At 37.2% G+C, this 22,621-nt stretch overlaps 1 protein-coding gene across 2 annotated transcripts; it reads left to right on the plus strand.

Annotated features, from left to right (window-relative positions):
* The first annotated feature begins 200 nt into the window (after window positions 1–200).
* BckdhB (Branched chain keto acid dehydrogenase E1 subunit beta) lies at window positions 201–22,145 on the plus strand. Of its 2 annotated transcripts, none has more exons than XM_067095960.1 (8): window positions 201–466; window positions 6,475–6,552; window positions 9,700–9,902; window positions 11,293–11,448; window positions 13,938–14,109; window positions 18,518–18,663; window positions 19,351–19,437; window positions 19,879–22,145. In XM_067095960.1, the coding sequence occupies exons 1-8, from the start codon at window positions 346–348 to the stop codon at window positions 20,017–20,019; spliced, it is 1,104 nt and encodes a 367-aa protein (XP_066952061.1). In that variant the 5' UTR covers window positions 201–345; the 3' UTR covers window positions 20,020–22,145. The 2 variants fall into 2 exon arrangements, with proteins under 2 accessions (XP_066952061.1, XP_066952060.1); XM_067095959.1 differs by lacking the exon at window positions 201–466 and adding an exon at window positions 590–802.
* Window positions 22,146–22,621: the final 476 nt, after the last annotated feature.

Genomic DNA, 22,621 nt, shown 5'->3' on the forward strand with positions numbered 1-22,621 from the left:
AGATTCTGCCAATTCCTTGCTATGGTCTATCTTCTTTTATTCGTTCCATACGAAAATCAATTTTCATTTGTTTGCTTTATTTATTCTTATCCATTTTCACAACATGGACAATACATTCCTTTTTTTTATTAGTTATTGCACCTTTTTCTTTTTTCTTTATTTTCTGAGGTTTCCTTAAATATTCAGTTTTTCCATGTCTTGTTCACGCTGGTCTTGTTTACCTATGTAGTTCATCTTTTTACTTTTTTAATTTCATCATTCTCTAAGTGTTCTTCCTGTATTTTTTCTTCTTCCACTATCTTTTTCTTGTAGACTTTTAGCAATTTCTCTGCGACTTCTTTCATTATGCGAGCTCTAGATTTCATAATTGCTTCTAACCTGGTAATATACTCCCTCAAACTTACTGCATCTGAAAGTATCCGACTTTTTTGTCTTCTGCTAGCATCTGCTACATCGTACCTAGTTGGTAAGTACCATTATCATCATTTTTTGTTAAAAATAAAGAGATTTGATAAAAAAATATGAAAATTTATTTAAGTAAATATGCATTTTTAAAGTAATCAATTATATCAAATGTACGTGCCGGAGAAAAAGAGTGCATAACCAGGCTAAGTGGTTGCTGAATAGCGGAAGACCCAGTCTCTCTCTCGCCTCTTGTAAACAAAAATGAACAACCTTAGAAAATTAATATCGCTTCATCGCGTCTTCCCTCGATTATCAGCAACAACTACTCAGCAAGTCCAGCCACTGAGATTATCGTCTCACTTTACCTATCATCCTGACACAGTTCCAGAATCAGAAGGTAAAATTGCATCGGAAAGGGATCTAATTGCCAATGGCGTAGTCTCCATGACGGCAAGCCGTCTGTGAGAATATGTATGAAAATACAACCTGGCTTTACTTTTATGTTTTAGGTTTTTTTTCTGTAATCCAGTATGCAGTAGTTGTCGTTTAAAACCCCAGGTTAAAGTAATGTGAAATGGCAATTGGCATGGTATGGGTGATTATGCGTGACTGCTGATCGTTGCCTCATAAATGGACCGGCAGGATAGAAAATTACATAATGACTTAAACTGGTAGCCTAGACCTTCTGGTTTATGCGAACAGGTTTTTTTCGGATTGCTCTGCCTAGCTTGCGGTTTTTGTATTCCTGATAGTTTTTGTTGGTGTAAGCAGCCTTTGTTTTCCCCCAGCTTTCCATAGATAGCCTATATAGTAAGTAATGGAGAGGACCCCAGTGGGAAACAGGTTTTTAGAGGTGAAACTAAACAACTGTGAATTACACCAACAGTAATGGTTTACAGTGCGTAAACCATAAAGTAAATAGTTGGAAAAATACAAGGTTCTTATCAATAAAGAGTATCAATTATTAAACATTTCAGAGGAGAAAAATGTCAGAAGCCCAGTACAATGATTCATTCCTAACCCTAACCTTACTTTCCTTAACATAGCTTAACCTAGGGTGTGGGGGTCCTGTTTGAACCTATTAGGGCTTTGGCCTCTATTTGGACCCCCCCTCCCCACCTTTCCTCTTACATGATCTGACCTGGATTAAAAGATAGGGTTGTGGCCAAACCTTACCTTCCCTAACCTAACCTTAAGTGCCATGTCCTACTAGAATGATGTGAGAATAGATCACCCATGCTAACCTGACCAAGAGTACCATATTCCTTACCAGAAGGTTGAAAGGGTCACAGCTAGATGATGCAAATTTTCTGTTTTCCCAGTTCTAGTACCTGACTTCTTCATTTAGCTAAAGAGTTTGTGTTTTGGGGAAAACGCATCTGTCAGTTGGCAGGATTACCTCCTGATGAATAAGGAGAGGGTTTACATCTTGATTTCCCATATGAGATCTATCCTGTTCATTTTATGTCCATTGAACACATTAAAAGCAAGTAAGAAGGAACACAGTTTCCTACTAGCTGTGACAAGTTATTCCTCAAGTATACACTCAGGTTCCAAAGGTAAAGCATTAAAGGTTAAGATATTAGTTTAAGAGATCATAGCCCTCTCTATTTATCTTTTCAAGCATCCACATAATGACAGTTTTTTTTTTTTTGTGGTTTTTATCCAAAGTATATGACATATTTGTAGTTATATTCCTACCATTTAGGTTCTGAGTAATATTGGAACAGATGTTCCCTGCTTCTTATAGCATCATGCAAGCCAGAGATTTTCCAAGCTGATTTGCCAATTCATATTATGGGTAAGCTGCTGTTTCCTGCTACTTTTTTCCATATTTTTCCCAGATGGAGAAGGAACTAGACCCATGCATTCCAAACTCTTGAGTAATTTTACTTATCAGGGTTTCTGCTGCTCACACCTCATTTTCCTATTAGGGCAATGGACTAGACTTCTTTCTTATTCACAGAGGTTCCAAGATGGATGTTTTGTGTTCAGTTAGCCAGTCTGGGATTTTGTGGTAGCTTGATCCAGTTAATACCAAATATTGAATTTTAAAAATATTTAATGGGTAAATTAATGCTGCTGTTAAATTCTGCTTCATTACATTTTTTTGAAAATGTATTTTTCCTATTTTGCTTTTATGTTTTTTCAAGAAATTTTTGTTATATAAGAATACAGTATTTTTTTTAATTCATGCCTTATTACAACTTTGATTTCTTATGCATTTACTGGTAGTGATCGTATTTTAAGTTTTTATATAAGTGACTTACTGCATGCTACTAGCTTTCACATGGCAGTCTCCTTCAAATTGTCGCAGTGGCAATGGACTATCGCTCTGTTGACTCCCACCACTCAGGACTGACAGGTACTAATCAGCAGAGAGGATCAATCCAAACATGGATCTTGTTTTAACCACGACACAAAAGTCAGCTCTCTTGTTCTCTCCTTTAGACAGGTCCCTGCTCTCCCCAAGACACAGTTTCCTGTTTTATCTTCAGAAGAAATCTACAACTGATCTCAAATCTGAAGCATCCTAAGGAAACCAAAAGTCCTTCTCGCCTTTGCAGCAGCCCTTTCAAGGAGGAAAGGCTAGATCTGAACCTAGACATCAGACCAATCTACGCCCCCTGTCTAGATCGATCAAGAAATCTTCATTTAAACCAACTGCTAAGAAATGAGAACACAGTCCTTGCACCTGGTCAGAGCCAGGCTCCAATCTTTGGGAGGAATGGGCTCAGAGGGGCAGAATCTTAGTCAAGTACTGAGGGAAGGATATTTCCCTTTCCAGGAGAAACCTCCCCTTTCCAAATCGCCAATCAACTTGACTGCCTATCGGCTCACTCCGAGAAGCTTTTTCTCAGGAAATGTGACCCTTCTTCGCAAAGGGGCAGTATAAGAGGTTTTTCTCAAGTCGGAAATTTTACAACTCTCTTCGTGTCTCCAAGTAATTGGGGTGCTGGAGACCAGTTCTGGATGTCAGTGATTGTTTTAAAAACCAAATTCATGCCAGTCACTTGTCATGTTCTTAACAGGGTGACTGGATGATTTGGGCATGCAGGATACATTTCCAAGTTCTGATACACCTAGTTTCAAGGAAGTTCCTGCGCTTTATGTTTCATAGCAAAGTTCTCCAGTTTTGAGCCTTGTGCTTCAGCCTGTCCACCTCCCCATAGGTGTTCACTCAGATCTTCACCCCTCTTGGGAACTGGCTTCACCTTCTTGATGTTAACATTTGTCTCTATCTCAACGATTGGCTGCTCTGCTGTCCTTCAGAGGAGAAGTGCCCGGAGGACTTAAACGTTTAAGACATTTTGGTTGATGCAGGACTTGGGAATATTGGTCAACTTTCACAATTCACAATTAGTTCCAACACAGAAGATTCTCTATGTAGGGATGATTCTGGACTCTCTGACTTTTTGGGTTTTTCTCTCCCCCAAGTGGATCAATTCTTACCTTCTAAATGTCCATGAGTTCCTAGACCTCAGGACTTGCACAGCACTTCAGTGGATGAGCCTGCTGGGGACCTTGGCCTCAGTAGAATTGTTCGTAAAGCTAAGCAGGCTTCACATGAGGCCTCTTCAGTTTTATCTCAAAGCATGCTGGAGCAGGAAAACCCAATCGGACTCCTTCATTTTCCGGATCTTCTCAGAGATCAAGGCAGACCTTCAATGGTGGTTGTCCATAGAAAGACTTCAGAAAGGGAAGTCTCTTCTGCCATTGTGCCCCAACCTAGAATTTTATTCTGACGCTTCAAATTTAGGTTGTGGAGCCCTCCCAGGGAGTCAGAAAGTTTCAGGAATGTGGCCTGTAGATCAGAGAGCTCCCCATATCAGTGTGAAGGAGCTCATGGCCATTCATCTGGGTGTCCAGGCCTTTTCTCCCCTAGTTTCTGGCAAGGTAATAGCGATTTACACGGACAACACCACGGCACTCTCTTATGTCTGCAAACAAGGGGGCACACTCCTTCATTCTCTATAAGACGCGGAAAGACCTTCTCCTCTGGGCAGACCAGTACTAGGTTAAGATAATCACTCGCTTCATACAGAGAAGAATGAACGTCCCTCATAGATGAATTGAGTTGCTGCAATCAAGTTTTGCCAATGGAGCGGACTCAAGACTCCCTCGTATGCGACAGTCTCTGGAAACTTTGGAGCAAGCCAGCTGTGGACCTCTGCAACATTGAGAAATCATCGTCAGCCTCTCTTTTGCTGCCCAGTCCCAGACCCTCTCATATGGGTGACAGATGCAATGGTGCAAAGGAAGGAATGGTTTCCCGGATCTGCTGTGTCTGTTAGTGGACTTCCCAAGACTCCTGCCACAAAAACAGTCGCTGCTCAAATCCCCATCTCAGGTTCCATCAAGGATTGGTCTTTGGCTGACAGGCTTCAGACTGTCAGGAGCTTTTCAAATAAGGTTTTTTCGAAATGCAGAAGCTATTGCTGGTGTCCTTTAGCAGGCTCTACCAATTCAAGTGGTCAGTTTTCAGAGGATAGTGCCGACATAATAACATCTCACTTCTGAAACCTCTGTGAAAACATTTAGCTGACTTTTCTTTTCCTGAGGACTGATAGCCTCCCCATCTACAATCAGCAGGTTGGTCAATGCTTTCCTCGGTGTTTAAATATAGGGGCCTGGATCTGTCATCCAACCAGGACCTCAGTATCATCAGATCCCCTCCAAATTAGAGAAGAATTTGGATGTTGTTCTGAAGTGGCTTGTGAGCACAACTTTGGAACCCTTCAGCTCGACCTCTTTTAAGAATCTTACTAGGAAGACTACTTTCTTGGCAGAGGACAGAACAGGAGATAGGCTTTTCAAATGAAATGGATCCCTCAGACATTTCTAAGCCATGGCTTTCATTCATTGTTAGAGCTCAGTGAAGAAGGAAACTTCCTTGTCCTGTGACAACCTCTGTCGAAGAATGCCCTTTCTTTTTCCTTAGAAGTTTGATTACGGGGGCGCATGCTCAAGTTCAAGAAGATGTTTTACCTTCTCTTAAGGTTAAAGCTCGTGAGGTTCGGGCTGTTACAACGTCTCTGGCTTTTTGGCATAACATCTCTGTCGAGAACATTCTACAATCAACATTTTGGAAGTGTAGGTCAGTGTTTGCTTCTCATTATCTTATAGACGTGGAAACTGTGTTTGATAGTTGTTCTACTTTGGGTCCTTTATCCATGGCTGGCATGGTGTTGGGAAAAGAAGCATGGGGGCTCTCTGTCCCTCTGCTGTCTCCCCGCGTTGTTGCAAGGTCGTTGAGTTTTAGGGAAGCCTGGGGATACATCGTACCTGGAGTACCTGCCAGTTTTTAATGGTTTGTGTGATGGTTTTTAATTTTGGTGGTAGTTGACAGTGTTGTGTTTTTATTCTGGTCTATCCCCAGGGCAAAGGCGCTATTGTTGTCTTTGTCAGCCATCAGTGAACTTCTATGGCTGCAAAGTACCCATACTGCCACGCCCTCTACAGGTTAAGATGAGTGCCGACCAGAGGCAGCACCCAACTGATGCAGCTTTCTTACCAGGTAAGGTACAAAAGCATTGTTCCAATGCTAGCAACCTTCCTAGTTCAAAGTCATTATCTTCACTAATGTTTTGAATTAGAACTTATCCATGATTCCCATCTCCTCCCAATGTGGAATCAGCTATGCAATTGCTTGGTAAGTCACTTATATAAAAATGACATTTTATGATGAAATTTTATACATACTTACCAAGCAATTACATAATCGGAGCCCACCCTCCTCCCCTCAGTGGTCATTAGGCTTCAAACAAATTGATCCTTTCTGCTGATTTGTACCTGTCAGTCCCAAAAGTGGGCGGGACCCTGTCACCTACACTAGAAGTGGTAGCCCACCTCGAAAATTTGAATTTTGTTAGACTGCCATGTAGAAAGCCAGTAGCTGTGTAATTGCTTGGCAAATATATATAAAACTATTTTATCATAAAAATATAATTTTTATGTATTTTTTTATTTGTGTTGTATAAGAATACATTATTTTTTAAAATTCATGCCCAGTTACTTCAAGCATTGATTTCTTGAGCATTTACTGGTAATGATCTTATTTTTTCACAGGTGAAACAGCCAGAATCAATCTCTTCCAAGCTGTAAATCAAGCCTTGGATACTGCCCTTCGTACTGATGACTCTGCAGGTAATTTTTAAATAGCTTTATTTTATTGGCTGAATAATACTGTTACTGTTAAAGCTGTCCCCTGTAGTTGTACTTCATGCTTGTCCCTGTACAAACGTGCATTATGACCCACAAAATCTTGAAAGAGCTCTTAAACTGCCAGTGTTTTAGTCCATATTATATCTGGTTTAGAAGAGAACCACTAGCAACCATTCTATTCTGGTGAAGTGACCAAGTTTTGTGCACACAGTGAGTAGTAATGCATAATTTAGCCATTCAGTATTAACCTCAGAATCAGAGGAAGAGTTTTTAGAACTATATAAAAGATGAGGAGATTGTAGGTAAAACAGTGTTAATAGTTGGGGAAAGAAGCAAGGGGTTAAAGTGTAGTCATGCAAGTGATCACAAGGTAGTGAGAAAGATGTTGGTTGAACTCACTACTTTTAGTGTGTATTAATATTAACATGACAGTATCTCTATCTGAACACACCCCTCTTTTCATGTAGTTTTAGGTAGCATGTAGAAGAAATGAGCAAAAATAAGACCCAAGTTGATGGGGATGAGTGAGGAGGAACATCATGTTACTGTGGAAGAACAAGTCTTAGAAGAGATCAAACATTTATCTTTTCGGGATGTGTTGGACTTTAAAGCAGGTATTGTTATGGCAGTAAGGAAAACTGGGTTAAGTGGATAGAGATTGCTACAGTCCATCAGGCATACTTGGTCAAAAGAGGGTGTAGGATGGGTTAAGCAGCAATGTCAAACGGGCTTTCCTCATGTAAGGAATCGGTAAAAGAGACTTTCTTGTGATTCTTTAAAAAAGAACATATTTTAGAAACATGTACTAATTATAATTGAGGGCAGTATTGTAGGAATGTACAGGCAGTCCCCGAGTTACGACTGTCTCAACTTAAGTCGATCCGATCTTACAACGCTTTTCAAAAATAGGCGACGTTAGGCTGGGCACTAGTTTCTGAGCTCCCTCATGTAAATAAGTAAGTGTCATCATCCTTCCAGTGTGCAAGCTAACCACAGGATTAAAGGTAAGGCTTTCATCACCACTTTTTTTTTATTTTTATACATTTTTTAAAGTTAAGATCAGACTTAAGTTGGATTCGAAGTCACCGCCTCAGGAACAGATCTCCATTGTAACTCGGGGACTGCTTTTATTGCTAGAAATAGCATGTGAAAATATTCATTAAGACAATGTGACAACTCTTTCTTTACACTTGCTAAATCTGTGTTTAGCCCAAAGGGGATGCTGAATAGGAAAACAATTATGGTTTTAGGTCAGAATCTCTGTGTCAGTCCTTTTCATTAGAGGACCCCTGTATACTTTAGAATCGTGACAAACTTTGGTGATATGCAATACACTGTATGTAAGAAAAAACCAAAAACCTTAATTATGTGCATTAAAATAAGACTGATCTTTACAATTAACGAAAATAATGTAGATTATGTAAAAAAAAAAAAAAGTCCAAATTATGAATGACATGATGTACAGAAGGGAGAGAGTTAACTGGAAATCATTAATATTTAAAGTGATTTGGTTTCCAGTCACATACCTTCATGTATGGTAATAACTTATCACAGAAAAGAGGTTTTAACTATAAACTGCTGTTTGTAAGGAAAGGTAATCGAGGAAACACCAGAGAGGATTATAACAGGTCAAAGTCGAAGGAAAAGGTATCCACAATCTGCGATTTACCTTTGAGAAATGGAAACATGTCAACATCGTAAGGAGAGTGGGGACCCATTTTTGACTGACTTCGTTGGTTCACCTATAGATGACTTATATGTATTCCATTAGTAAACAGACCAAAAAAATGTACCAAGTTGCAGAAAGATAGCATTTGGAAAATAATGTACATTGAGAACATGAAGACTGAGATGCTCTCAACATATGAAGGTAAATGGTGTGGAGCAGTTTGTCAGAAATGCAGTAGGTTTGGAAGCAGAAGGATGAACCCATTAAAAATGCCTAGAAAATCATGGAAAAGGTTATTGCTGGAGACCAGATAATAATCAGGCAAGAAACTGAGCAGGCAGAAGACATTGGCTAGAAATATTTCATGTCTAACCCCTAAAGTGACAATATGGCAGAAATGTTAATGATGGTGATGAGGTTATTTTAAAAGGACCACATTACTGATGTTGAGATTTTTAAAGCAGGAGGAAGTATTGGACTGTGTAATCTTTTGTTAGCATTTAGTTCTTAAGTGTTGGCTGCATTTGTATTTTTGAACAAGGTATGATGAGTACCAAGATTTATTCAGCTTTCAAGTTGATAGTATACATTTAGGATACAAATTTCTAACTCCTGTAAGCCAGATGTGAACTGGTGGCCTCACCAGAGATTAAGGGCAGATGTTGAAATTCATGTTAATATCTAATGCTGTATCTGATATACATTCAAACACTACTATAATATATAGATGTTGCCTCTTTATATAAGCTGTATATGGATCTTAAACCTTTAAATTGTATTATTTTTAATAATGTTGATTAAATTGTTTTTTGTTTCATCTTGTGAAATCCAAACACAAGAGTTAATTGAAGTGTGATGTGTTCCAGTTCCAAGTGTAGAAAAGATCATTATAATACTGTAGGTGTAAAGGTCACCCTCTACTTAGCCCAGGCTAGCAACCTGATTCTGCCGTACAAAGATTAGGTAAGAATAGAAATGCTATTTATGCTTCTGAATTACCAGTGCTCCTTTTCAAAATCCAAACAAAGAAAAAATGTCCCTACATCACTGTCTTGTGTAGTGTATCATTTCCACATTATTATACAATGAAATTCATAGTGTTCTTATGGCATCATTTGCAAATTATTATGACCTTTTGAATACCAGTTCAACCTTGTCTGATACTTAGTTCAGTTGAAGACTAACATTGTGCATGTTCTCTTGAGGACAGATACTGTATACTAATATAAAGCTGTCAGAGATATATGATACTAACAGAAATCAGATACAAGTTACCACTTCACCTTAGGCTCTTTCCCTTTGTGTTACTAACAACATGATTGACCCAAAGATTATTTAGTGGTTTCCTTGTATTAGTTTAAGAGCGCTGAATTATAATTTTAGCAAATTTTTTTAGGTATGATGACCTGGAAAATTTTAATAATGGATGAAAGAAGCTTAATTTCATTTCATTCTTTCAGTTATATTTGGGGAAGATGTTGGCTTTGGAGGTGTTTTCCGATGTACTGTTGACCTTCAAGACCGGTACGGAAAAGATAGGGTCTTCAATACTCCATTGTGTGAGCAAGGTATTGCTGGGTTTGCGATAGGGGTTGCTGTCGGTGGAGCAACAGCCATAGCGGAAATGCAATTTGCTGACTATATTTTCCCAGCCTTTGATCAGGTAAAGTATGTTGTTATTACTAGTCTTTGTAAGATTAAAAGTAAGGTTGCGTACTAATGCATTGCTACTTCTCAAAAACTTGTATGACAAAGCTACTACTGAAAAGCTAAAGGAAAAAATTTTCAGATGTGCCAATGTTGTTGGTAGTAACCACCAGATGCTTTGGAAAAGTCTTATGTGGTATACATTATTGTCACTTATCTACTTTTTTTTAAAAACCTCTCCTTTGGTCTACTCTTTGTAGACTGCTCTATGCTTCAATTTATTCTCCATTTGATCGAGACATACAGTTTTCATGGTAAATATTATGAAATGGATGCTTGGGACTGCAAAGTAGTATTGTGAATTGGCTCTGCAGTTTTCAGTGGAAGAGCTCATAAACAGTATGTTGTCATTTTGTATTATAAGTGATATTACTATGTGACACCAGAGAAGATGGATGGTGTTTGCATCTTGTCTCTTCTTCAGATAGTGTAGTAACTGTACTGTTAGGCCTAAGTCTTTCATTTTCAAGGAGGTTTGCAGTTTCAGTAAAAAACCACAAGGAAAAGTAAATTTTTCAACTTAGATTTTCAGTCTGTCAAGTCTTCCTCAGAGCATATGAAAATTTCTTCCTGGAAACCCACTTGGAGTGGGTGAATCCATGCATTCTCTTTGGGGCTTGCAATGAAAAGAGAGAAATTTGTCGGCAGACCTAAAATCATAGAGAAAGTTTAAGGAAATTTTTATTAAGGTTAATTAGCAAACTTAAGTCACTATTTTGCAGGTCATTTGTCACAGTAACTGGTTTCATTTGCAGATATTCATGTTAATGCTACCTAATAATATCAGACTAGTATGATGTTTGATTAGACTGGATCACCATTACCTCATAGTTTAGTGAGTGATGTAAAAGGGAGAATGTTAATTTGTGCTTAGAATATAAGAGAGACTGCAATTCTGCTTTGGATTGTGTGCCTTTTCTCCATAATTTTTATGACATTTGCCTAAATTGACATATATTAATGGATATTTTTGTTTTTATTTTTGTTTATTGTTATATTTATCAGAATTCTGTTTCTCTGATTTTATTTTTTTACATGAGATGTTTCTGTTCCATGGAACCTGCATAATGGCTTTTTTTTTTTGTCAGAAAAACATAGTTAGAAAAAACTGTTTGGTTTACTTTTTGGCTAATTTGGTTACCAGTACTCAACCAATCACATAAATTTGATAAGTCCCTTCATAATGGAATTAATAGTTTGAATTATTTAAAAGGGACTTCTTAGCCATAATTCATGTGAAGGATTCAGAGTCCTTGGTGCTAGGTTAGGATAACTCAAAACTCTTGATGGTAAGGGAGGAATATGTTCTCTTGTTGATACAAAGAAAATGTGTTTCTTATCCACAGATTGTAAATGAAGCAGCTAAATATCGATACCGTTCAGGAAACATTTTCAACTGTGGAAAATTAACTATTAGGGCACCATGTGGTGCTGTTGGACATGGAGCCCTTTATCATTCACAGTCCCCAGAAGCTTACTTTGCTCATACACCTGGTTTAAAGGTAAGTTTTTCATGATGCCTATGTATTTTCCCTAAAGTGTCCATACAGTTGGCAGAATTTAACTTACATTAGAAAACCCTACTGTTAGCCAAATGCTGAAGTTCTACAGTGGAGACGAGAATTCCTGAATTTCTCTTTTTCAGGTAGTAATTTTCTTGCCCCTAAGAAAAGCTGCTCTTATGGTGCTTATATAGTTCTTACTTTGTTTAGCTTTCCTTTTAAGTTGTGGTTAATTGTTGTCCTCTTTTATTTTACAAAGATCAAACCATTTAATCCTTGGTTTCAATCATTATACAGTATTGTATTTTATTAGAATCAGAGGTCACTTAATGGTGATGAAGTGAGTCTGAGGAAATTTGATATTTTTACAGTTAGTTTTGGTTTTCTTTCCTTATGGTAAGTCTTCCCACCATTTGTGAAATACTAGTAATACATCCTTATTCAGGTGTTAAATAGTAGGGGTAATGTTTTATCTTTAGCTTTCATGCTATGTATAATTTGTGTACATACGATCACATTCATTTCATTTATGCTGACACAGGCAGCATAGACTGAAGGATTCTCAATTTTTTTTTTTTTTGAAGTAAGTGTTCTTTGCTGCCAAGGGTAGTCCTCATACCCATCAAGTCATGTTATCACTCACTGAATGGCTCCATGGTGTGGACAACAAAGCTAATCTGTGAATGACATTGACTCAGCTTTCTGTGGAAGAATGTGGCAACAGTTAATGTTTAAGAAAGAATAACTGGCAAATTCTTTAGTCTGCTGAATAACTCAGCTTTTTATATAAGTAATTTACCAAGTAACTACATAGCTATTAGTTTCACTTAACCACGGCAGTTCAAAATTTGAAATTCGCGGTAACACGTTATTGTTTTAGTGTAGATAACTAGACTCCACCCACTTTCGAGGAAGAATAGTTCAACAGTGACTAATTTTGATTTCTTCATTATGCCGGTCAGCTGTCAATGTTTGGTTGAGCAGCTCTGATTTGCAACATTGGATGGTTGTATCTTTTGCCTTCTGGTGAAGTATTCATTCGTGTTGGTTGTTGCCATCTGTAGAGGGCGTGACTAATTTTGATTTATTTGGACTCTACATGTCAAGTATTAGGTTTGCAACAAAGGCTGTAATAAGACTGATTTCTTTAACCATGACCTCTGAACTCTTTGTGTTGCCATTGTTGAGGCAAATTTGCTCATTTGAACGTAAAAGTGATGAATGCAAAGACTGACATCAGGGTAAATGGAAAGTTTTGGATGCGCATTCAGATAAACTCCAGAAAGACAGACAGAGAAAGGTTCCTGCTAGAGCCGAGGCTAGAGGTTTAGCTAGTCAGGTTTCCTCTCTGAAATTGGATATTCCTGTTCAACCTGTCCCTTCTACACCTGTGATTGCTTTCTCCCCTTTCACCAGCCCTCCAACTTTTCCTCAAACCCCGCTACCTGGCTCCCATTCTTCCGAACCTGATGCTATCGCCAGCCTAGAAGCTAGAATTGACCAAAAGTTTGGTCAGCTTATTAACACTGTAGCCCAAATCAGGTCTTCGGTTAAGGCCCTTATAGACCAGTTAAGTGTAATTTGTGCTGGTGCAAGTGCAGTGTCAGTGGAGGAGGTGACTACTTGTCCCACCGATGCTCCCAGACAAAGGTATGTGTCAAATTCCCCCAAACCTGGGAGGAGGCAAACCATAGGTCTAAGGGAGGTCGGTGGGGTTTGCCCCTGGGTAGTTGCCCCCACAACTGAACCTGTTGATCAAACCCTGGACTCGGCAGTTCGCCATTGGAAAGGCGTTCATACAGATGTTCATGCTCTGTCATCCAGTGATTTGGACACCAGTGTGGACAGGGTGTAAACTTTTTTCGAAAGTATCAAGACCATTGAAAAGGCATGCTCCTTCCACTGAGCACACTTCTTCTCTTCCCCTTAAGCTTCCTAGGGAACAAGAGCATAGTCCTCTTCCCTCCTGCAGTTTTTGGGTTAGTCCCAAGCGGGTTGTGCATGATACTTTGGTGACGGTATTCCTCATCCAAGTTGTCCAAGTGCCCAGTGCCCGAACATACAGTGTATACACTGGTGTCCAAATCACTGGACAATAGAGCATGAACATCTGTGCTGGAAGAAAACTGGTATGTCACAGCATATGTTGGGGGAAGCCAGGTCAGGATCCACCCACCTTCTTCCCTATTGGCTCTGTCCTGTTGCCACCAAAAGTTTGTGCTGTTAATAACCAGGCTCCAGCAGGGCGCCAGAGAAATCCCCTTACGTTAGGACCTCAGGTTTGTCAGTTATGAAAAATACAAATTGATTTAAAATTTGTCATATTTTTGTCATTTTACAATACAGTGTAGTATATTAAAGTTTTTCTAGGGTTTTAATGTTAGGTGTTATCTTCAGCTTGAAGTTTATGGACCATTGCTGTAAATAAATTATTATTTGAGGTACTGTGCTTCATTAAAAGAGATGGTAAAGTTTGATACCCTTTGCAGATTGTTGTGCCCAGGGGTCCTATCAAAGCTAAGGGACTTTTGTTATCATGCATTCGAGACAATAACCCCTGCCTGTTTTTGGAGCCCAAAGTGCTGTATCGTGCTGCAGTTGAGATGGTCCCCACAAAAGAGTACACACTACCTTTGTCTTCAGCTGATATTTTGGATGAAGGTAATTACTTTTTCCTGTTGAAATTAGTTAACGGCAAATAAAATTTTAGTCAAGTACAATACAGTATATGGTAATTAATAGGGAAAACCTGATCCCTGGTAGAATTGTAGAATTGCAGATGCAAATTACTAAGAATTTTTTAGTACATGAAACTGAGTTTGTTTCATAACAAACCCACTACTTTTACTTTTGTCTATTCATACTCCAAACCCAGATGAATAAAAGAAAAACCAGACCTTATATTCCCAGTGAATTACATCATGCACACTTGTCTGTCATCTGAGCAGCAGGTAACAGTTCTCCCCTGTTTTTAGTAGTGTAGACCTGTCTTTCAACTCTATTTTCATTTTGTTTTCATTTAAATTTTCTTTGTTTCATCACAACCCATTAATTATCTGTATGTATATATTATAGTTCTGAATATTCCCAAGTTCACCTGCCTTTCGTCTTTCAAATAAAAATCTTCATGCATGCACTGCTTATGGTGTGCATAGCAAGGTACACAGCAGGTACTAACTCCTTTGGAGAGTACAAACTATTGACAATGAAGCTCATTATATAAACAACTTGACATCACTTTTCTTCTGAAGTTTAACTCATGTAAAATGGTGTGTTTTTTCCAACTGTAGTATCATATTTTTTTTGAGTTGTATACAGTAAAGCCTTTGTTTAATTGAAATTTTGGAATTATACCTTTCTACAAAAGCCAGTAGTCATTTAAACACCAGATGCCAGTGTAGGCTAACTTAATGAGAATCTTCAAGGCACTAGATCTGACAGAACTTACCCTTTGCACTCATTTTACTTAATTTTTGGTTTTTAAGTTTGTTTAGACCATAGCCAAAAGATAGTACTTCAGATTATAAACAATACCATTTCATACACATACTGTACCATCATATTTTTATCCTAACCCTAACCACTCAGTTGTAGAACTTTATCCATTAGTTGAACAGTTAAAGAAACTTAATCTAGTACTTACCATTCACATAAAGAAACTTAATCAAGTACTTACCATTCACATTTGCATAAAGAATTATGATAATTTTATTTATTCAGAAGTATTCAAATCATTCTTATCTTGATGGCAGAGACATAGAGTTTACTATTGTATAAAAATACTTTGTTGAATAATGGTGACTCAATGATATTTAGTTGGAGCCTGAATCCCCCAATTCCTTGTGCTTGGAAGAATTAGGATTTAGTAGCCGTGATGGTTTTTAAATCTGAAATGTTTCTGGTTGAGACAATGCTAAATATTCTTGAGAAATACTAGAGGTTCCAGACTGGCATTGAAGGAGGAGGAGAAGGGGTTTGGCCAGGAAAATATAGGGAATGTAAGTCTATTCTCATTTGAAGCATGTCCCCATAATTTTTGCTGGTAATGAGATTTCTGAAATCTTGCATGTGGCGATAGTGCAGCAGTTCCTCATTCCTAGATACTTATTAGAGTTCTGTAGTGGGATCACATGAATCCATACAGCAGATAATTTGTGCTGAGGTTTTGGTTGATCATAATCACTATCATTATCTTCCAGGGCACCTTCATGGTCTACCAAAGCCTGAGTAATCTCATTCTTCAACAACTTCTTGTGGTCTGGGTCTCTTTTATTCTCCTCTAATCAAGCCTTAGTGTTGCATTCATAATCATTGGCTCCAGCACTGTCCGAAGTGGCCTTCAAGTTAATGAACTCTGATCCAGAGGTGTCTTGCTTCCCTTTGCCATCCTTCAAGAGCTTTTTCCAAGCATCACTGGCCCGGTTGAACAGAGCCAGGTGGAGGTTGTAATCATTCAAACATTCTCTTATCTTGTGTATCCACCTCCTCATCCTTTGCATCCCCCCAGAACCATCATCACAGAGCAATTTCGTCTAGTACAATCTTTTAGTAGCGTAGGTCACACCATGACTCATTGGTTGAATCAAGGGCATGGTGTTTGTCAGCAGAAAAACATACTGGATTTTGCCATCTGGTGTCATGAATTTGGTTTTCTTCAGCAGAAAAACATACTGGGTTTTGCCATCTGGTGTCATGAATTCCTCTTCTGGAGACTGGAAAGAACTATTATGCTTGAAGATAATTTCCCTGGCTTGATCAATATGGATTTCTAGAACATCCTCTTGGAAGAAGTGTATTTCCAGGAATGCATGTTTAAAGATGTACAGTTTGATGATGGATGTTGTGAGCTAAGCCTTATAAGAATAATAATTCTTTTGTAGTGAGTTCATGATGGCTCTTGGATGCCTGGCTCTTACAACAACACATGGTTTGAAATAATGCATGCTGTCCTCTTTGGTAAAGCCCGAAGCAGAAATACTCTGCCTACTTCATGTCATCCCACAAGCATTACATATCCCTTGAACCACTTGTTTATTTTTTGGAACAGACAGCCAGAAAAGGCCTGTTACATCAGACTTTTATTCTTGGAACAAAACTAGGCCGGTGTCTCTTATATCTGTTAAATTTTATGGAAGGGCTCAGTCTCTGGGTGGTGGAGCACTTGGTGCCTCGTCATGCACCTTCTTGTGCTGTTTACCTAATTACTACAGCTACCCATCAGAAGCATGGAAATTTTATATTTTTTAGATGAAACTTACTCTCTATCATTTGATTTTTCTGCTACTACTTGGAGTGGGTTTGACAAGTGCTAAAATTGAAACAGTCATTAACTAACACCCAATAGTTACCCCCCACTCTCTTCCTGGTTATGAAAGAGCAAAGGAAGGAGATCATACCTCTGATCTATTGAACAAGAGAGATGTTCAGTCATCAGACTTCCAGACATTTCAAATTAAAGGAATGTAATATCCTTGAATCAAAAAGGTTTGGATGAACCCACAGTGTCAGAGACTGTAAAGCGAAGAATAAACAACTGGTTTGCTCATAGTCAGTCCCTCTCTCCCCTTGCTAGAGAGAAGGAAAGATTTGCATTTACTAAGCCTTGAAGCTAGATTATAGGTAGGATACTCAGTCATCTAGATCACCTGCATGCCTGCCCGTCCACTGGAAGAGGAAGAAAGACAGGAGAAAGGGAGGAGGCCAGTCCCACACACACCTCCTTGCAGCCACACACCTTAGGCGAGATGCAACCTGTCCCTCAAGAGCTGGGTGAACATTGCTCCTCTTTGGAGAAAGCTACAAATTGGTCTGGTTGTTTTGGGTGTGAAGTGCCACAGCAGCTTGATTGGGTAGGTGGTAACTTTCTAAGAATCATGGCTTTGTTGTGGTTGTAGCTTCCGTCAGCTCTGCAGGCCTGAGGCACAGGGGCTTAATTGCCATTCTTGCATTGCATATCCTCAACCAACGCTACTACGATAGGTTACCTCAGTTGATAAAGATCCTCATCCGGCAAGTACTTGCCATGGTATCATATTCAGAAATTTGTAGTAGCTGATAATTTGGTATAGGGAATCTCTTATCCATCTCCAGCACACAATGTTGAGTCAGCAAATTATAGAGGGTAAGTTTTGCCTCAAAAATGATGATTTCTGTGATAAAATCAATTTTTAAGGTACTTACCCTCCATCATGGTGATCCTTCCTCCCATCTCAAGGGTTTAAGAGAAGAAAGACAACCAAAAGTATTGCTGTCTTACCCCCACCCTCCAAAGAGTCAGGGTAACTATTGGGAACATTCATTAACGATTGACTTAATTTTAACACTTGTCGAAACTGCGCCAAGTAGTCGCAGATAAAGCAAATGATAGAGGTTAAGTACCAAAAAAATTTAATTCAAGCATTAAAATCACCATTTTCAGCTTTTTGTCAAACTTGGCAGCTGCCATCTTCAACCCTAACCCCCTTACTAATACGCTTGCACCTCGGTTTCACATGAACCAAGAATACACAGCATCTGTTGCACAGATTTCTGCTTCTGTATAGCTATATATTTGCTCCACCCCCAAAAATCACACAGCCAAGTCACACTTTATCCACTATCCATCTGGTTGAGAAGATCTGACTTCTGCACCACCGACAGATGCTCACTCTTAACTTTAAGCACACAGGGCATATTACTGTATATATAATGCAATTGATTAACTTAAGACCTTGCAGTTTGGTCACAGCACAAATAATCAGTCAGTTAACCAAGCACAGAGCTGAAGGTGGTGATACAGGTACCAGTGGACAAACAGTAAGGGTTGCTAAACTGTGCAGGGCTTTTTGGGTCAAGGTATGCCCTGACTCAGCTGACACCAGTATGTCTAAATAGTCTTGGAGCCCTGTGTCCATTATGCACTCAAGGCATAATGTATCTGCCAGTAAATTTCAGGGTCAGTCCACTCATTACCAATATCCACAATTAAAGATTCTAATTTAATGTTCTACTTTTATTCTTTCCAGTTAGACATACATAGTGGCAAGCTCAGTTTTATGTTTTTTATTTGACTGTTGTTGATTTCTTTTAGGTGAGGATGTTACACTGCTAGGATGGGGAACTCAAGTACATGTTTTACGGGAAGTTGCACAGTTGGCACGTCAAGAACTTAATGTATCATGTGAAGTGATTGATCTTGTCACTATTCTTCCTTGGGATAGACAAACAGTATTTGAAGTAAGTATTATTTTATTTAGTCATTTCTGTTGTACAATAGAGAGGTATAGTTTTATTTATGAAAACCTAGAATCAGTATAGATTTTAAAACCATGTGCAAACACCTACCTAATTAGTAGTGGATTTTTTTTTTTTAGTTAAAACACCCTTACTAAATTTACCATTTTTATTGGCCAAATGGGAAAATTTAATGCAATTATAAAAGTTTCAAGTAAGGTTCATTATCATCATGTGTTCATTGTTAGATTTTATCTTTCCTGGGTTAGAAGTTAGATGAGTTCTCCACTCTTTAATAAACTGCACCTTGAATTCCCATCTGATCCGAGTCCTCTTTAATATGTACATGTAACATCTTGATTTGGGCCTATGTCTTCCCATTTGTAGTCAAAATGCCACACTATCTACCATTTCTGTAATTGATTGCTACTCTTTAGTTACCACTAAGTTGCTGATTTTACAATATTGACATTCTAGATATGGTATAATGAGAAATATATTATTAATGATCTAAAAGTGATGGTGCTGTTTACTCTTATTTTGGTATGCTTTCATTGTAAAAAAAATTAGTTTTAAAATAGTCAGTAACAATTTAGGTGCAGTTACGTGGGATTAAATATAATTGAAGAAGGTCACAGCGATTAAAAATTGTCAGTGCCAAACAATTATTTATTTTTCTGGCTTCCACAGAGTGTTAAGAAAACAGGTCGTCTGCTTGTTGCTCATGAAGCACCGATCACCAATGGGTTTGGAGCCGAGATTGCTGCAGCTGTACAGGTAGTGTGTTTTTAATGTTTTAGTAATGGTGAAGCACTTTAGTATAGATCAAAAGCAATTAGGTAAAAAATTTTACTAAATAATTTCCTTACTGTGCATAACTTGCATCATATGTGATAATTACAGCCATTGTCATAATATACTTGTTGTTTACATCGTGGTCTTAAAACCAAGAATTCAATACAGGTATTTTGAATTTTGTCATTCTGAAGGTTCCTCAAGATGCATGTTTATTAATATGTCATATTTGGTGATATTCTTGAAATATTGCTATATATTTGAAAGTGAAAAATATTCATGCAAAGTACTGTACAGTATATTGTGATCGAAAAACTATCGTTATTGAATATTCTTGAAAAGTTCATTTTCTTAGTATTTAAAATAGGTTCTTAGTTATGTAAAGTCATATTTACTTACATTTCTTTCATTCTAACCCAACAGAAAGAATGTTTCCTTCATCTTGAAGCTCCCATTGAACGAGTATGTGGATTTGACACTCCATTTCCTCATATATTTGAGCCTTTCTACTTGCCTGACAAGTGGCGTTGTCTTAGTGCCATTAAAAAGCTAGTCAAATATTAGGTTAGAGAATTTTAATAAGAACTAAGTGATAAATAGACTTTTCAAGAAGTAGTTGGGCAGGTTGTTTTTGTGACAGAAGTTGTTCCACATCATTCATGGAAAAATATTAGCAACAATGCATTTTATGTATGTATTCTTTAAGGGAAAATTATAATTTGAATCAATGCAAGTTATACTTTTGATTGAAATCCACAGCTGCATGTTGTACAACTATTATTTTGAAATTTGATTGTAGAATCTTAGAGTTTAGTCATCCTTTAATTATTTTCCTAGGAATTTGATTTACTGTAGTACATACTCATTATACAAGCATGTAAATGAACTTGTGTTTGAGTTAGTTTAGTCTCTTTTAGTGCCAAAAGAATTCAGCATTTTACCATTTAATAATAAAAGAACATGTTAGACCAGTTCATAGCCAAAATAAATTAAAAGGAATGTTTGGCACAGGGAATTGCAAGGTATGGACGTCTTAGCAAATAGTAAGAGGTTGTTATAATGTAGTGAAAATATCAGTTGTGTTGATATGCACTGATTTGCCATGTATTTTAAATGTGGGTACAAATAGAGTTTAGATGGTAGAACTGTGTGTTATAATAGTATTATTAATTTTAGTTCAAAGTGGTTTTTCAGGCAAAAATATTAACAAACAGTAGCTGATTGACAATGAGTAATGTAACTTGAGTTCTCAGCTTCGCTTTGAATTGTAGTTAATTCTTGAGATGTAAATATGATGAAGGTCCATGGTGATATTTGCAATGAAATGGAACTTGCAAATATAAATCATTTGAAGTATTTTTTTTTTTTATGTAAAAATCACTAAAAGTTTTATTACATCTATGTATCCATCAAAACTTTTTGTAATAAATTTACTGTTTGATGTATAGTGTTTTCTAATATTAAGAGGACCATTTTAGTACATTTACTGTATTTAGGAAATAACTAGATGCAAGCATTTGAATTTATTGTTAACTTCTGTCTACAAAACAAATACAGTAGCTATTTGAGAATCTTAGTACTTAGTTGCATGTAAAGTGCAATGTTATCAATAATTGAAAATTAGGAAATGTCCTGAATGGACAATTGAGGAAGAAATATGCTTTATGGAAGCATTTCAGTAATTCAAGACATTTTATGTAATTAGAAATCCAGTAACATGAGCAAGATAAGGTCCACATGTAATTGTACATATTGAGATGCTAAGTCAGTTAACTTTATATTGAAAAAATATAATGTACATTTTAGGTTTCTTGCTGTGGCTATAGATTATGAACTAAACCTTTATCTTGGAAAACTTTAATTTTTTTTTTTTTTATTTATTAGACAAGTGACAGAAGCCAGATTTGTACATTAGGTTTTTTGTCAGTCCCAAATTTGAAAGATTATTGTTTGTAAAAGGTGCATAATGTTTTCAAGTTTGCATTCATTTCTTGGAATTTGGAATTACGACAGCTGATGGTTTAATGCTGTTCAGTCACTAGTAAATGACTTAACAAGCAGACTGAATATTTGAAAACTTACTAAATGATGAAATAAATAAAAATACTAATTTCAGTGAAGCTACTGATCATAATTATGAAGTTTCTCATTACTATTTGGTGGCCGTCTCATTGACTAAAGATTAAGGGACCAGAGTTGTATAATGGCAAATATATCTGACTAATAAAACAAAGAACAGAAAAACAAATTACAGCTCGTTTTCTAGAATGACAAGGTAAGCTGTGTTGTGCTCATTTAATGATTTCCACCTGAATGACATTAAAACTAAAACTACATTTAAAAATGTATACTTAATTTTTAATGTAGGTAAGTGATTTTAACCACAATTAACAGTTGATTGCCTTTTACTCATCCTTGAGATGTAGAATAAAGGCAGTTCAGATCATCTAAAGAGCTTGTTTATTAGCAAACAGAAAATAAAATAGTTTTTATCATCAAACACTGAGGTTATGAAATATGATTTTATACTTTATGTAAAATTGAATCTGATGTAGGTTTTTATGTTGATAGGTTGTAATTCATGACAATTGAATCAGTGAATTTTTAGTTTTATGAAGCTGTGAACTCAAAGTCCTGTGTAAAATTATGGTGTAGGCTGTCACAGGGGTATGAATATATTTTTTTAATTATCTATCTTTTCATTGAAATCCTTATCATTGATGGAAGGATTAACATTTGATGAAACACTCCAGCTTTTGCTCAAAGTGTATGGTGTGTTTGAAATAAATTTGATCCTTATCATGTCAAGCCACTACCCAAAGCACAAGAAAAGAGGAATCTGTTAAGAAAAGGAAGTGTGCCTTGTGTAGCACACTTCACCTCTAACCTTGTAAAGAGAAAAATTGGCATAAAATGTGAATGTGAGATGTGTGTGATCTTTATGAATTTATATAATTTCTTTAAGGATAGGAGGTCAGTAGGTTTAGAACTGACTGACTTTTACAAAGAAGAAAATGGCTAAGCAAACACAATACTACATTGTGTGATTTTGCCTAACACTGTATTGGTAAAATGTACACTAGTTCTTACAGTTTACCTTTATGTCTTAGCTTTTCAGACCATAACTTACCCAACTCATAAAATGTTACATGCATTGTCAAAAAGT

Source organism: Macrobrachium rosenbergii, chromosome 52, assembly GCF_040412425.1.
Source record: "Macrobrachium rosenbergii isolate ZJJX-2024 chromosome 52, ASM4041242v1, whole genome shotgun sequence".
Classification (NCBI taxonomy): domain Eukaryota; kingdom Metazoa; phylum Arthropoda; class Malacostraca; order Decapoda; family Palaemonidae; genus Macrobrachium; species Macrobrachium rosenbergii.